We start from the raw sequence: 17,331 nt of genomic DNA on the forward strand, positions 1-17,331 counted from the left end.
CCGTTACCGAACGCTCCCGCGGAGCTTAGCAATTCTCAGCAGACTCCGCGTCCACACACACACAAGACAGAATCGGGGGATGGGCATGCCTCGTCCACTACCTACAAATGGGTTTCAGAGCCGTGCCATGCTGGGATATCTGCTGCATGCGAGACGCGTAGGTGGGGTGCGAGCGAGCTGTTGATCGCCGGGGATCTAACGCATCGCGCACGCACGTACACACATGTACGCATTATGTGCACACGCGTACGTACATGTGTGCGGCAATGAGAACATTCACACGCGCAAGCGACGGAGTAAAACCGTCTACACCATGGAGGTTACAGTCTCCGCTTAAACCCAAGGGATGTAAATGTGTGTGTGTGCCATTATTCCTATTATGCTTTGATTAAATAGGAAAGCCTGAGTCTCATAACTCTTTTTAATGATGGTCCTGCCAAGTTTTTGTGGTAGGGCATGGCGATTGGTACGTACGGTACGTTCCTATGGAGTAATTTGCAGGGAAATTTTTTCAAAATTCGGCAAATTTGGACCGTGACACCAGCAAGTGCCCAAAGCCGACTCCTCCGAACGCCGCAACGGATCTTTAACATCCGCTGCGAAGCGGGAGGAGCATATTTTTACGTTTTATACACACACACACACACGGCAGGATTAATCGGGGCTGCCCGCTGGATGCGAACCGTGAACCTCTGCAACAAGCGGAGAACGTCCATTGGGATCATTTTTTATTACTTTCTGGCTATACATTTCCACGTGATAGGCAACTTTATGGAGCTATCATTTGTGGCCAGGTTGCTTCTGAAAAATAATTTCATACCTCAATGAGCTTTACCTGGTAAGATAAAAAACAATGTAGTTTTATTTGTATACTTTTCAGTGATTTGTTTACCTTCCCTATACTTTGCACTATTGTCGTGTTTTTTGCATTATCTGTTGTTCTAACGTTTCTGGCCTCATGCCACTACTGGACATCTTTGTAAAAGAGCTTTGTAGCTTATCAGATTCCTCCTGCAGGACAAATACTGATTCTGAACGCGCTGCAGCCAGGGCCACGTCGCCGCTGCTCAGGCGTGGGTGCAATTGTCCGTGTGCGTGCGTGGGGCAGTGGAGCGATCGTCCGTGTGTGTGTGCGTGTGTGGAGCAGTGAAGCGTTCGCTCTTGTGTCTGCGTGGGGCGTTCGAGCGGCGATTCTTGCACCGCGCTATGGAACCCCGGCAGCCCACAGATTAAATTTCTCACTCAAGGGCCACTTCGGTGGTGAATATCTAAACTGGTCACGGACCTCCTCTAAGTTGACTCAGCCTGAATCAGTGAGCACCCGGCGTGTGGTTAGTAACCATCAGCGCCACGTGATACGAAGGCGGCCGGGCGTTGTGCTATGGCCACACCACTTCTTCGTGCACCCTGCCGGACTTAATGGGCACTCGATAACAGCACTTACCCCAGCAGCCTGTGGGGGCTACACAGGAGATCTTCGTCTTTGTTGGTGTGGGAGGCAGTGGTTCCAGCACTGCACTTGACTCCCAACAGCTTGGGGCTCGTGGCTGGCCGCAGCCAACATCAGTGGGTGAGCGATACCCAAACCGGCCAAGGGACTCCCCCAGGTCAACACAGCCTTAAATTAGTACCACGGTGCTGCGTGTAAACATCGCCACCAAGGAGACGAATGTGGCCATGTGCGGCGCTCACCCCACCCATCATCCTCCCGTGGTATGGCGAGCACCACGGTATTCGATCTTCGGTCTTCTTCTTTCACACGGCTGCTGATGTAGATGCAGAGCAACAACTACGATTTTACATCCAGGTGGTAAAGCCAGTGGATAACCGCGTCAGGAGGAGCGAAGGGCATCGCTGTGACGTCTCCTTCGTATTTGTGGATCAGGGGGAAATTGCGTCGCTGTACGCCATACGGTCTGTTCTGGATGACCACAGTCGCACACCAGGCAGTTTTCTTTATTTTCCATTTGTGCATCGGGTATCCGCATCTACTGCCATAGTTTGTGAAGTGGATGCGGTTTAGGGTGCACCATGAGCTTCGTGGGAGATCAAATCCAGGGATCTTCTGCGTTGGGTCTTTCTTCTGCATTGGGTCTTCGGTGCTCCGCTAACATCACGTGCCCTAACACTCCACGAGGCTGCTTTGGAGATGTCTGTCATTGTGTGCGGGAGTTTCCGTCAAGTGGGTGCGACACGATGTGTGCACATGTCTCAGGGGAGGAGGAACGAGGGTACCTGGAGGCTTGGCAAGTGCGCATTTGACGTGTTCGTACGCACATCGCAAAACGAGCGTCAGGTGTTTATTTGGTAAAACGAGTGCGGACGTAGCAGGCGGGAGTGACTGCTGATTAAAACAGCGTCTGCGATATATAAATATATAAATAAAAATGTCGGATTCCATCCCACGCAGATTTTGCTCGTACTAATTTGGTTCACAGATAATGAGAGCAGGCGGTCCATTTTCTGTGCAGTGCAGTTGGTCGCACCGCAGCATCACAGCACTTAATGGCAAATATAAAAGCACTATTTTTAATTGGAAGCGCTCGTGGCAATGCAGGAGGAGGCCTTCCCTAAAATGTTCAACGCAACAAAGAGTGGCCATTTGCTCTCGTAGTAATATCCCTCCACACTCCCCCCCACCACCATGAAAAAATGGGGCAAAATGTCAATTTACAAATGGAAAGTTCTTCACGATAGCTGCCCAGTTGTTTAAACTGTTTTAAAATGGCAACAATAATGGCCAAGTCAACAATTTGACGCCTGCATCGCCAGGGTTAAACTAAGGTCACTGTGTCCTCGGAGCCAGGGCGATGAACTGCTTTCCGTTTTTGGGTAACCACACTCTGCGCGCAGATTGTCCTACCGCTTGGCGCAAATGTCCAAACAGAGAATAGCAATTGTGTTGATGACTCCGCTCGCAAATGCTGCGATTTCACTCGCTCCTCTGCTATTTAATCGGGCCAACTGGAAGGCAAAACGTGCAAATTGGTGAAGCATCGTTGGCATTAGCGTTGAACGAGAGAGGGGAATGAATAAGAAAAGAAAGACACGAGATAATCCGCTCCGGTACAGCACGTCCTGCGCGCGTAAACGCGTTCACACGTTTTAATGCGGGGCGCGGGGGGGGGGGGCTGGGCGTCGATGTTCGGCCAGAACCGGTGGACGGGCCGGGACACAGAGAGATCGGGCGAAGCGTAAATGCCCCATTAGTATTCAGCGCAAGCGGACGACGCACCTGAACAAAATGGATTCTCAAAACAATAAAGCCGAGCACACGGCCCCGGCACAAGGAGCTCCCTGGTGGATACATTCTGACGTGGAATGCTTTACCTACCACTCCTCCTCCTGCTCACGCAGCAGATGCACGGACAGTAAATAACAACACACGCATGCATGCAAAACGAAAAAAACAACAACACAGAAACAGCAACACAACCTGCCTGCAACGGACGTGCGTACAGACCTGGCATGATGACGTCTGAGAAGCCGAGTTTCCTTGCGAAAGGCACGCCGCGGGTAAAGATGGTGGGGTGCTCGCGTTTCATTTGGTCCATCTCTCCATGCAGCATCTGCAGTGACACTATCAGCCCTGGGGACACGAGAAGGGGCCAAACATCGTCAGCGATCACCACCGACAACGACGACAATAATGACGACAACAACAACAACAACTACGACAACAACACAGACAACAACTACGACAATGGTAAAAACAATGACGACGACAACAACAACAACGCCAACAACAACTACGACAACAATAACAACAGCAATGACAACAGCAACGACAACAATCACAACGACGACAATAACAACGACGACAACAATGTCGACAACAACAACTTCGACAACGACGACAACAACAATGGCAACAGCAATGACAACAATCACGACAATCACAACAACAATGACAACAATCACAACAAAGATAACTACGACGACAACAACAACAGCACAAGGCAACGACACATTGCAGCCGTAGTGGCCTTTAGCGAGGACCACTTTGTTCGGTGATTTGGTGAACATTAAAATAAAAAACGTATTTCAGGGATTTCCCGCTGAAATGAAACGGTGACCATCTCATATTTACAGCCCCTAGGCAGTGGCAGAAATTCCACATTTCTACGATGGGACGGCGAGAGTATATATATGTATAGCGGAAAACTACTGTTGACTTTCACACAAAGTTGCACTCGGTTTTATCGACCCCGGACGGATGATGGGTTGAGTCAACCCCCAATCAGAACTTCAAACTTATGACCCTCGACATAGGCTTTCGTGACCAATATTATTTGTAGATTTGAAGTTTTCGTGACTGCAAGGATTCATACTCTTTGGTTTTGTCGGTAAAGTGATTTAATTTATTTTAATTTTTTACCTTACGTGACTTTACCCAAAAAACCAAAGACTACCAATATTATTCAAAATGTGTCGTAACCCTCCACCACCCGACACAGCCAGTAAGCTTTGTCCACATTGTAAATGTTGTGGATTTACTCTCCAACACACCGTTGGGCTGAAGTGGTAACTAATTGGCACGTTTTGTTGACGTGACAAACCTTCCTGACTGTGTCGCGTGGTGAAGGGTTACGCGATCTAACCCCAAAAATCTTTATTGTGAATTTTGACCTTCTGCTTGCATGCCACTCACTCTATCGCTGAGCGAACCTGGCTGTTTAGTGAGTATCGACTGAGGCATTAAGAGGGATTGGACGGACCTCTTTTTGAGAAGCCACACAATAGCAAGAGTGTATGACACCAAATCGATATGGTGTCCCTTAGGAACTTTACATAAAAGCTACGAATGCTTTGGTGTTGTCGTTGTTGCTTTAGTGTCGTGATGATTGGGCAGTTCTTACAGCAGCAGCAAGCAAAGTTGCGTACTCCACCACGCCTGACTAGGAGTGTCATGACGTATCGATTTTCCGACTAGCTTCGATTCGTCACTCATACCGGCATTTGCGTTATGGCGTGCGAGAATCCATCGCCGTATTTGCCTTGTGCGTACATACATGGGTCCACGTGACCGCCGTTTCCATGAGAGGCTGCGATATCCCAGAAATTCAGTCAATTCTTCTCGTGGCCTTGAACGGGCCAGCACCACTGCCGACTCAAATGTTATGTTAAGTAACTTGTTTTTGACGCAAAGTGGTTTGTTCATTGCCGATATTATTTTTCTTTGAGTGCGAGTAAAAAAAACCCCGTACGCATGGACGCTAACAGCGGCGTAAAATAAACAACCCCTAACACTCTTCTGTGAAAATGTAAAATGCGACTCGTTGATTCACCGACCGACCGTGCCACCGCTCAGCGCAACGGCGCCCCGGGCTTCGACCGTGGGCTGACCGCCGCGCGTTTGTCTGCAAGCCGCCCAAGCTCTGGAATTCTCTTGGACGTCGTTGACTTCTCATTTTTTTATGTTAAATATTTTTTCATTCCACATCCTCCCTCACATCGTACATTGCAACATCATCGTGACGTTGTGGACGTCATCACAATGGGCATCGACGGTGTCAGCGGGCACGCCGGGACTCATCAGAGCCGGCGGGGGGAGGGGAGTCGATGGAGACTTCTAAGTCCCGACTGAAGAACCCCACCACCTATTTAACAAAGCTCCCTGTCGCTTCGTGTGTATGTATGTTGAACTTTTTTCGCACCGTACGTAGCCAACCGTGCTAATTTATCTCGTCTCTTTAGTCTATCTCTCCACGGTTACTTCTCACTTATTTTCTTCATTTACATGGCACGGAGTTAGAATAATCTATTGTTTAAAGGTCGCCTTATACATTTACATTATTATAATCATCACTGCGAAATGTTAACAGGGGAAGCCCCTTCCCCCTCGAGCCCCCGCAGTCGCCCTTCCCCCGCACCTCCGATTAGCACGGTTGGCTACGTACGGCGCAAAAGAAGTTCAACATACATACATCTGTCGCCCATTAAATAGCTTTTATTTTAGGGCCAAAGTCTTATTGAAAAATGTGTTCAGTAAAACAAAAATCACTTTCTGTCATACGGCATTTGAAGAAAAGCAACGGGCGATGATTGTATTTTATTTTATTCTCTACGCCCATTCTATAGTATCCGGGGTGGTATCTGAGTGGAGTCCACTCGTTCCACCAGAGTACGCGCGCTGAATCGGGCAGTCATCGGTGATCTACGCCTTGGGGATTGCACCTCACAGCGTTCGCAGTTTGGAGAGTCCATCTTCCATTTATGGAGGAAATAAGCGTTTATGTTGGTGCGCAATGACAGAACATTTGTAACCGTCGATGTGGCCGACAGCAAGCAACAGATGTATCGAGTGCTGGGGATAAGGGAAGCCTCGAAATCCCAATCCATATGTGCAGTTTCATTTTTAATAGCCTGTCACTTTCACATATTCCTCAGGTGCAGCACAAGGCAGCCGCTGTCACGTGGTGCACATTATGAGCTCAATTATTACGCAGAAACAAGGCCAGCACCTTTACAAAACGTAACACCAAATGATTATGTTTTTTATTTTAACAAGGCACCACTGAGGTATACAGCTTTTCTTTTAAGCAGCGACCTGGCTATCACAAACGATAGCTCAAGTGAAGTGGCGTATCACGTGGGAATTTGTAGCAGCCAAATACTCTACATACGTGATTGTTGATTCTAAATGGGGAGGGGAATAAAACCGAAGGACCCGGAGAAAAATCCACGCGACCACGGGGAGAGAGAGACACACAAACTCCAATTATACAGCAGGCGTCAGGGTCGGGATCGAACCCATGATCTCCTGCATACCAGGCGAGGGAGTTAACATCTCGCCCCCCCTCAACCCCCTGCCCCCCCCCCCACCCCCAATTTTGTGGAATCGCGATTTCCACAATGGCGCGGAAATATTTGACGCGATTGAACGCAAGCTGTCTCTCTGCTACTGCTCTTGCACAAACGGAGTGGCGATGCAAAGACTGGTTGGTACGCTTTGAGCTCTGCGCTGCAGTTTGGTGTCTTTAGAGGTTCAAGCGGTGCCCGTGGGCAGCGCGTTTACAACTCGCACAGCCGAGGCCATCACGGGCGAACAGGCGGTTGTTAGCCATGGCCGCGAATTTAATCCAGGCCATTGGGTTCACGTCCCAGTGTGTTAATGACATATTGACTTGTTCAAAATGCTATTCTGCAGGCAATTAACGACGCATACGTTCCAACGAATTAAAGTAATTAATTACACACATTTTATGCACGCGATGAATTTCTGAGAAGTTGGTCATATGCCTACGAATGCCAATGCTTTCAGTCATTTTGGAGAGGTTGTATGTATGTTTGTTGAACCTCTTTCGCACCGTACGTAGCCAACCGTGCTAATCGGCGGTGCGCGGGGGAAGGACAACAAGCTAAACACAAAAATCAGTTTCAATAAATTATTTTGTCAATCTCGATGATGATTTTAAAATGCATAGCTCCAGTGGATTTCTAATATCGGAAGGAAGAGCATTCCAGACAGCTGCAGAAGCGCATCTGAAATCATGCGATGCAGTGGCCGCCTTTGTTTGATGGCTAGCCTTCGAATGCATAGCTTGTGTAGGAATCGATTATTTAGATTTAATAACATCAGTCCTTGTTCTGCTCTGCCCCCCACCCACATTACCAACCAGCACAAGGCAAAACGTGGTGAAGTATGGTCAAACAAGCCTAAGACTGACATCAAAGTGAAGGAGGCCTTCATCCATCAGTAAAGTCACGCAGTCCTGTAAATTAAACAATTTTAAATTTGAGATACAGATCACAGACACAATGAATATGCTTGCTATTTTCGTCATCCTTGTGAAGCGCAACGCTATGATGAATGAACACCGTAAGTTATTTTTCTAACGGACAGCAAATGCCTTTTGAAATTAACGTCGTCGAGAATGTCTCGCGATTACCACCGAAAGTCACTACGTCTCTTTGTGTGAGGCCCTCCTATTGCGCAATATCAGACAAGAGTGCTTTGTACTGACAGCGACCCCCCCCGCCCATGTCCGTGTCTTGGAAATAAAATAAAAAATAAGACAAGAGACAATTTAGGTAATCAGGCCAAGTCATGCGGAGAAGTGGGACAAATACGTTGAATCCTGGGTGGAAATGCCAAAACAGCAGCGCTGCTGTGGGACCATCAGCCAATCCCGTGAGCAGCTCGCACATAGACGACATTACACCCGGGCGGTAGGGTGGCAGGGTGGCAGGGCGGCAGGGTGGCAGGGCGGCGGGGTGGCGGGGTGGCAGGGTGGCAGGGCGGCGGGGTGGCAGGGTGGCAGGGTGGCGGGGGTGGCAGGGTGGCAGGGTGGCAGGGCGGCAGGGTGGCAGGGTGGCGGGGGTGGCGGGGGTGGCAGGGCGGCAGGGTGGCAGGGCGGCAGGGCGGCGGGGGTGGCAGGGTGGCAGGGTGGCAGGGTGGCAGGGCGGCGGGGCGGCGGGGGTGGCGGGGTGGCAGGGTGGCAGGGTGGCAGGGTGGTAGGGTGGCTGGGTGGCTGGGTGGCAGGGTGGCAGGGTGGCAGGGTGGCAGGGTGGCAGGGTGGCAGGGCGGCGGGGCGGCGGGGTGGCAGGGTGGCAGGGTGGCAGGGTGGCAGGGTGGCGGGGCGGCGGGGCGGCGGGGTGGCAGGGTGGCAGGGTGGCAGGGTGGCAGGGTGGCAGGGTGGTGGGGTGGCAGGGTGGTGGGGTGACAGGGTAGCCCAGCGGGGAAGACTCGTTCCTCACAGCAAGAAGTCTCATGCGAGTGAAAACCCAGCACACTGACAACAACACTGCCCTAATATAAAATGAAATTGTACATATGTAAGTCAAATCGTTGACGTTTTATAGCATAACCGCTACGCCACTGCGCCGCACAAAGAGGAGCGGACGTGAGTCTAAAATAATCGGCAAACTTTTACAGCTCAAGTTGATTTTGTTTGACAAGGTGAGAACTTGATTTGAAGCTTTCGTGACTGCAGGAATGACTCTTGGTTCTTTCGGTAAAGTCACGTAGAGAGACTGTGTTTCTATGTGTGTGTCCCTCTCTGTGTGTCTCTGTGTTGTCTCTCTCTCTGTGTTATCCCTCTCTGTGTGTCTCTGTGTTGTCTCGCTCTGCTTGTGTGTCTGTCTGTGTGTCTCCGTGTCTGTGTTTGTCTCTCTCTCAAATTTAGCAATCTTTGGAAGAATGTAATCAACCAGGTAGCGTGTTGACTGTTGTGTTAGCCGACTCTCTGTGTTGTATTGCATTCTATTTCTAAGTTCACTAGGTTTGTTTTTCTACTTGATGACGATTCCTTGTGTTGCAATAGAAACGTCGTATTCTATTATTTAATTTACTTTCTTTCTACGTGACTTTACCGAAAGAACCAAGAGAAAGGTGAAGACTGAAGAGGCCAGGATGAGTATCAATTGGAAGGGCGACCTGGGTGTTCGACGAACGTACCCTGAACGTAACAATTCGTATTAAGCTTTTAATCGAAAACAGAATTCTTAACCGAGGAATTGATGCGTCGCTGCACCTCGTCCGGTTTGCCGCCGGTACCAAGGTCACTTGCAGAATCCACACGGTCACAGGGGAGTCTGCGTGCGTGAGCACTGCAGGTTCGTGGCGCGGCAGTTTCACGCACCGCGCCACGAACCGGGCGAACCGATTGCCGTTCCCGTTCATGGCCACCAGCAGCACCGGTGACGATTATCTGAACCCGCCCTGTGCCTCCTCTAGGTCGACTCAGCCTCAAATGAGTAGCTGGTGCGATGTGTAAATACCGGCCACCCCCTCTCGTGCGCCGTGCCGGCCTTCATAGGTGCTACTCGCAAACAGCGCTTGCTTCAACAGTCTGAAATAAGCTCAAGTTGATTTTATTTTGGCGTCCTCTGGTCTAACGCCGTTTTGAGACAAGGGTCAAAAGAAAGCTGTCTCTGGTCTGGACCAATCAGTTTCAAAGACAATGCATGCATTATCAGAGAATGTTTTTGATTTGCATTCTGACCACAAGTTTTGTGGTTAATGCAGACTTGATTCCTTGTAAAAGGTTTCAGTTTGGTGTTTTAACGTCTCAACACCTGTTTTGTTGCCAGAAAAAAGGGGAAAACCTATTCTCACAGTCTGTAATAAGGCTACGTGGGGGGGATATTTGTAAGTTACGATGGCATGAGATTTATATTGTAAGTTACGATGGCAGCAGGAAAAGTAATAATGAGTGTGGATCACACGACGTTGCCGTGACTGAATATTAAGGGTCATAATTGCTTTTTGATCCCAGTCACATTGTTTCCAGTTCCTTAGATTAAGTTTAATGCGATTTTCAAGAATTATTATCTTCATATAGATAATGCACGCGGGAGTAATTAAAACTACAGTATATATATTTTACGGTATTAGAATATGTCAAAGTGTGCTTTAAAAGCAATTCATTGTACGTAGAGGCCTGGTCATACATAAAATGGACATTATAATACGGTCATGTAAAGTCACAAAAAGCTATTTGTCCTAATGAAAAAAAGTTGTATTATGTTATCATGGAAATGCAATGAAAATGTCCGTTTTACCTCCTGGATAAAGACACCACGTGTGTGCCGCATGAAGAGACAAAGATCCCCCGTATAGCGTTAACAGACTGTTGGGGCAAGTGCTGTTAGCGAGCACCTACGAAGGCCGGCACGGTACACGAGAGGGTGGGTGGCCAATACCGCGATGTTTACTACACACTGCACCAGGTACTCATTTGAGGCTGAGTCGACCTATGGGAGGCCCAAAGCCGGTTTAGATAATCGCCACAGGCGTTGGCCATAAGCGGGAATCAAACCCGGGTCGCTGGGTTCGTATCGCAGCCGCGCTAACCGCTGCGCCACCGCTCCCCACATGAAGAGAACACGCAGCAGGATGTGCGTAGCCGGGAGAGCTATTGAACGTGGACTGGACTCAAAATTAGAAAATAAATCAGTGGTTGAGAGCATGTTGGAATGCGTTTGGAAAGCTGGACTTGATAATGAAAGGAAACTGGGCATTATAATCAGTTCTTACTTCCTACGATGACCTAGTTCAGACATACGGTTACGAACAAAAACAAACGGATGAATAAAAAACTGAAAATTGCACAAAATCACGGAGAGATGCATGCTCGGTAATTACATTGAGAGGCAGAAAGAGGAGCACGTGGATTCGAAAACATACGCAGGTTGAGGACATCATTAAAACTGCTCAGAAGTGGGCTTGGGAAGGACGTGAGACGAGAAGGGATGGTGGCTTATGACAGTGGCGGCTCCTGCAAAATCTCTCAGGGGGGGCAAATGTCTGGATGATTGATAAGGCCCACCCATGCAATGAATAAATTAACAGCTTAAGCATGTAAAGGCAACTTCACTTCTTTAATATTAATGAAAAATAAAGTGACTCTTACAATACATCTTGTTTGTATATATACTCACTATTAAAACAAACCACTCAAGTTTATTTATTAAAGATTCCACTAGGTGGCGATAAATTATATTGTTGGATGAAACGTGCTTACCTATGATGACGTTAGCACGTATGATGACGTAAGCACGTTAAGGCGAGCCCTCCCGGAAGCCATAGAGAATGCATTGCAGCGCCCCCGTTCGAAAAAAAACTTCTTTGAATGTAAGTCTATGGGAACACTCGGGGCGATTCTCAGCCGGAGTGAAATCGCCAAAAAAGAGGCGGTACTCCACAGAACGTGACATGACGCTGATTGGACTATATCCAGAGGCTGACAGTGACGGCTAGCGTGACTCTGTGGTTGAATGACATTGGTGGTGCGTCGCCCAATCGCCCTAATGAAGAAACCGCCCCTGGCTTATGATCAAGAGTGAGGATGGAGTGGCAGCCAAGGAGTGGAATGTGCCTGTGAGGATGTCCACCGAGGAGATTGAGTGATGACATCAGCTGTGTGCCGGTGGTGCTTCGTCGATCGTTCTATCGCAGGATGGTGAGAGGTGGCGGAGGCTTCGGGAGGCCTTCATCCAGCAGTGGATTAACTACGGCTGATGATGATATTTCAAGCCAGATGGAACATTATTTGATGTTTATTATTATTATACTAACAAACCTTAGCAACTGCATCTTCACGCCACTGCTTTTATCGCTTGCGTTGGCAAATATTGAGATTGTCAATTCTCCGTCACATCATGCCCGCAACGGCTGCTACAACGCAGGTGTTGTACACATTGTGTTATAGTCGGGAGGCAGATATTGAACAAAATCCTGTAAAAACTAAAATTCTCCAGGATTACATCAAATAAAACAAACGGGGGACAATTTGAAAAGAAATTAGATTGAAGTTATTAAAATTACAAACATCCTGTGTCAGAAGCGCTTTAAAAGTTGACAAATGATACCGTATACAATATTTTATGTGATTAGAAAAATACATTTCCGCTCTTTTTTTTCTTCCATTCACAGCATTAACATTTTAGTGGACAAGTCTTCAACTATATAAATTCCAGATAAGAAAATCGAACAACGCCCGCGATGGAAACATGCCCCAAATAAATACTTTCACAAGAGCACTTCAAAGGCAGTGTTCCACAGCAGCTGGGAGCTGCAGTCACATTACCCTTCAGCCACAAACACCACGTGCATTTTTTTTATTGTTAAATCGTAACTTGAACGACGGCTGGATTTATCTCTTGAACACCATGCATGACAAGGTGGCAGCCAGTTGCGATAAGCAGACACAGGACTGACGTCCTCTAGACACACAAAAAAAAACCTAACAACTCACCTGAGGTAAGGTCAAAGTCAAAGTCTTTGGAGATTAACAGCAAATCATCCTAATCGACTAAGCCTCCTGCTGATCGGTCACGGAGGGGACAGGAAAAAAACAAAGCCCGAGATGACCACTTGAGGACAAACGTCGAAAAATGGATGTCATTGACAAAGGCGGTCGCGAGGAGCATTTTTTTTCCCGTTCTGCCGAACAGCACCCGTGACCACACTGGAATCTCGTTATCATATTTCCCCCAGCCGCCCCCCCCCACCCCTACCGCTGCGTCAATGCAGCCAGCTTTCCGCGAGCCTAAACCCGCGGAGGCTTTGTTTTGCTCCATCGTCGGTCGTGAAAAATGACCTCCGCGGGACTCATTTTATGCCTGACACCACGGAGAAGGAGGCCAACGGGAGGCTGGCGGGGGGGAAACGATGGCCAATTACCGAGCTGAAATGAGGGCACGGGGGGAGGGCACTGCGATGCCATTACTCAGCTCGTATCTCGGTGATTTAATCGGTCCTTAAAAAAAAGCGGAGGGAAAAAGAACTGACATTGCACAGGTTTCTTCCAGGATGGCCTGATTATGTTTTTTTGACATCCCTGCACCGCCCTGCTTTACTGGAAACAGGCACAAGACTGATAACAAGGCCTGTTATCTATAAAGCACTTTTCAGTTCACATATCGGAGCACCATATGGAGCAGGTGTTTAAGGATGTCCCAGGCAGCAGCAGCAAATTAAAATTACGACGAGCCTTGGACTAAAGTGCAGACAGATGTGAAACCATCTCATCCGCACGCGATCCTTCAAATGACAGCCGCCGAGCGTTTGAGTCAGCAAGTCGTTTTCAAACATCGTTAAAAGGACACAGCGGCATCACGAAAAATCGTACAAAACAACACAATCGTCTGTAATTTTCTTCAGTGTTTCGACAGAGTATGATGCACTCGCCTGGATAATTACAAAGATGACCAATGCGTGAAAAAATAAGAATAAGTTGTACCCTTTGTGCCAATAAAACAGTTGTTAAGATGTTCAAACACCAATTATAAACCTTTTGCAAGGAATCACGCCTGCATTCACCGCAAGTACTTGTGGTGAGCATGCAAACAAAAACATGCTTCGATAACACTGGTCAACACACTTTTTCTGGCATAAGGTATTCCAACGATTTTAATGTAATTTTGGGGTGCTGATTCCAAATCTGGCATAAATTTTTGTCTATCACATCAGGTTTTGAGATATCAAATATTGCATTTTCAATGAAAACTGCAGAAGAAAAATATTAAATAAATGTGGATATCTACATACAATTATATTATAAACACACTATCCTAAAAATACAGCACCATATTTTAACACTAAAGCAGTCACTGACTCGCAACAACTTACAATCATAAGTGACAGAGTTAATTTCGGGTAAAATCAATGAAAATGGGGTATGCCGATAGCATAAAAATGAGATGTGATAGAGCAAATCTGAGATCAGATTTGGAATCAGCACCCTGAAATTAGTCTAAAACAGCTGCAAAAGTCCAGGCCAGAATTATTATTTTTTGTTGACCAGTGTAATAGATGGGCATTGACTTTGAAACTGATTGGCCTACACCAGAGACAGCCTTCATCAGGTCCTAGTCTCACCAGTGTCAGGCCAGAGAACGCCAAAAGTGCCATCACATTCACGCGGCAGCGTTGCGAAGAAAACAATAACGGTTAAAATTTAGAATCGAATTCTCACACGTCAAGTCCTTTGTGGTTTTGCATCAAAAGCAACACTCCAAGCCCTTGAGCGAATGCCCCCGTGCCAATTGGCTGATATGCTTGGCTGCGTAGGAGCCAGGCTTTGCTGATTTCCACCACTCACTCCGCCGTCCCACGAGACGGCTTCCCGACCTCTCGTTTCCTCGTCACCCTATCAATTATTCAACCTCCGCGTCCCGAGCAGTTTTTTTTCCACGCCGTTGTAAGACATCACAGAAGGTACCGGTAAAAAGCAGACGCTTCCGCACAACGCAGCGACACAGTTCCAACCGCTTACTCTTGAGTCACTTCACCGCAGGATAAGTCTCCTAAGTGACTTACCCACGTGTGTGTGCGTGCGCACATAAAAAAAACCGTCCATGTGTCATGCCAGACACAAGAAAGAGGAATTATTATTTGGATTTAAAATGATTTGACACTCAAGAAACAAAAACAAGAAACTGGAAGTTTATGTTTTTTGATGACATTGTAGCACTGCGATCTATTGCCACAGGCAACACCACTCTTCAATGTGTTTCCATGAACGACTGTGCAACGGATTTTTCCCTACACTTTTTGATAATAAAAAAGAGGCAGCCTGAACGAATTGGTTGTTGTGGTTGTTTGTTTATTTTTCCTGTGGATTTCAGTGATGCACAATAATGATTATTTTTGTTCGTTCGTTTTTGTTTCATTTCATTTTGCCTTCTCAAAAAATGAGCCGCAAATCTTCAAATGCTCTGCGGAAGACAGGCCCGATGAGTGAGTGCATCTGCACTCACAATCAGAATTGCAGCACGGCGAGGCCTGGATTATCCGACAACAGAACCGAGAAAACATCCTCGGCACGCGAGAGACACGAGTGGCCAACGAAGCGATGACATTAAAAACAACAACAATAATAATGTTCACTTGTAAGGCGCATTTCACGCAAGGATCCAAATTCGCCACCGTGCATGGAAAGCAGGGAAATAAGACAGAGCCAGCAGCGCAAACGACCAAAACTATGGGGGGAAAAGCCATTTTTAAAAGGTGAGTTTTCAGGGGCAGATTTAAATAGCACTAAAGATTCTGATTGTCTAATAATTATCAGAGGCAACGCATTCCATAGTCTTGGAGCTGCACTGGCAAAAGCCCAATCACCCCAGGAAAGGAGCCTTGACCTCGGAATACTAATAAGGAGATCACAAGATCTCAAGGACCTCATCGGTGGTGTATATAATTGGATCAGTTCCTGTAAGTAATGTGATAATGTTGCTTTGCATCACGAACAGGTCTCACCGTAATTGGAAGAGGCTGGGTTGTACTTGGTGCTGGATTTCTTTATGATATTGTCCTGGATTTGATGCCACTCGTTTTCATTGTTGCACCTAGGAAAGAAAGGAAATGTAACACGAAATAAAGCATCCACCGCACAAATGAAAAACAACCCTCTGTTTACTCTCGTAATCGACTGCCGTGGAAAGTGCTGTTAGGGTGCATACGAAAGACACCCACCCCCGTACAGTCTCTTTGGACTGTTGGGGAAAGTGCTTTCTTCAGCGGGCACCTGTTAATGCCATAACGAAGCACCACGCCACCCCAGTGCTGATGTTTACCCTGAACCAGGGACTCGTTCAAGGGTGAGTCAAAAACCACGTGGAAAATGAGACCACGATAAAATACCGCTGCTGCACCTACATTACAGCGACCAACTTGCTGTACCTCCTCCTTGAGGCTCTTCCATGCCCAGCAGGTGGGTGGCTGACTCGGCATGCAACGATGCAACGATTAATTCTAGATTTGAAGCTTTCGTGACTGCAAGCATTCATCTTCTTAGGTTTTTTCGGTAAAGTCACGTAGGTGAAAAATTTAAATTAATAAAAGTAAAATAAAAATAAAATCACGACGTTTCGGAGGCAACACAAAGCTTGTGTTGCCTGCGAAACGCCGTGATTTTTATTTTATTTTTATTTTACTTTTATTAATTTAAAATTTTCACCTACGTGACTTTACCGAAAAAACCTAAGAAGATGCAACAATTCCTTAAGTTAAGAGGGATTATTGCGCTCGCGATGCTTGCGCCGAGTTGTAGGTGTGATGATCATTTGTTTACGATTAGCGGATGTTGAATAGAGTTTTTTTACAATGAACCGCGCAGCCAACGTAGGCACTAGATTCACGGGAGATTGAAAAAATAATAACTTAATCGAAACACAATTTAAGATTGTGACGAAGCCCCCACTGATTCCTACCACCCACGTTGAAGACTCGGGTCCACCAGACACCGACCGCTACCTCTCAACCACCGCACTGCGTTGAACCGCCACCGCACTGCGGGTCACAACATTCCCTCTGTCCTTTTCACTCGCACTTTTTGCCTTTGGGAATCCCCTCCCATCATCTATTTTTCCCAAGTTGCGTGTTATAACCTCGCTCGATCCACGAAACGTACCGATAATACGTATCTATTAGAACTTGACTGTGCTGCTTGTTGATGGCCGCTTGGCACTTTGGGCCCTTGGGCTTGTGCAGCTGTCACGTGTGGCAGTGCGTGACACGTGCAGACAGCCTGGTGTTGTTTCACTCTCACTTTCCAAACTATAAACTACAAATGATTTTATTTCACCAGGTAAGGCTATTTTTCAGAAGCGACCTGGCCCCGACGTGAAAAAACGTCAGCGCTGGCTACGTGAATGCGAAAAGCAAATCTCAGGTGGAGGAACCCCGACACCAAGAATTAACAACAATACATTCTGGCCGCTCGCACCCAGCTGGACAGTTACCGGATGCCCCGTGGCAAAACTTAATCCTCAGCCCAGATGGCGGGCTCTTTGTCGTAGAGATCTCACGGAATTTATTTGACTGCTCTAATTTCGTCGGAGATAATAAAAAAATAAAAACAGCTGAGCGTGAGCCTCAGAGCA

At 47.3% G+C, this 17,331-nt stretch overlaps 1 protein-coding gene across 1 annotated transcript in view; it reads right to left on the minus strand.

Moving 5' to 3' along the window:
* The window catches only part of DOCK3 (dedicator of cytokinesis 3), a 181,873-nt gene that overhangs the window by 87,233 nt on the left and 77,309 nt on the right, over positions 1–17,331 (minus strand). Inside the window, exons 14-15 of the mRNA XM_078612853.1 lie at positions 15,707–15,795; positions 3,464–3,589 (exon numbers count right to left, since the gene is read on the minus strand). Coding sequence (XP_078468979.1) covers positions 3,464–3,589; positions 15,707–15,795 — 215 coding nt within the window. The remainder of the gene's footprint in view (positions 1–3,463; positions 3,590–15,706; positions 15,796–17,331) is intronic.

This window comes from Lampetra planeri, chromosome 40 (assembly GCF_965212315.1).
Source record: "Lampetra planeri chromosome 40, kcLamPlan1.2.h2, whole genome shotgun sequence".
In the NCBI taxonomy this organism is placed as follows: domain Eukaryota; kingdom Metazoa; phylum Chordata; class Hyperoartia; order Petromyzontiformes; family Petromyzontidae; genus Lampetra; species Lampetra planeri.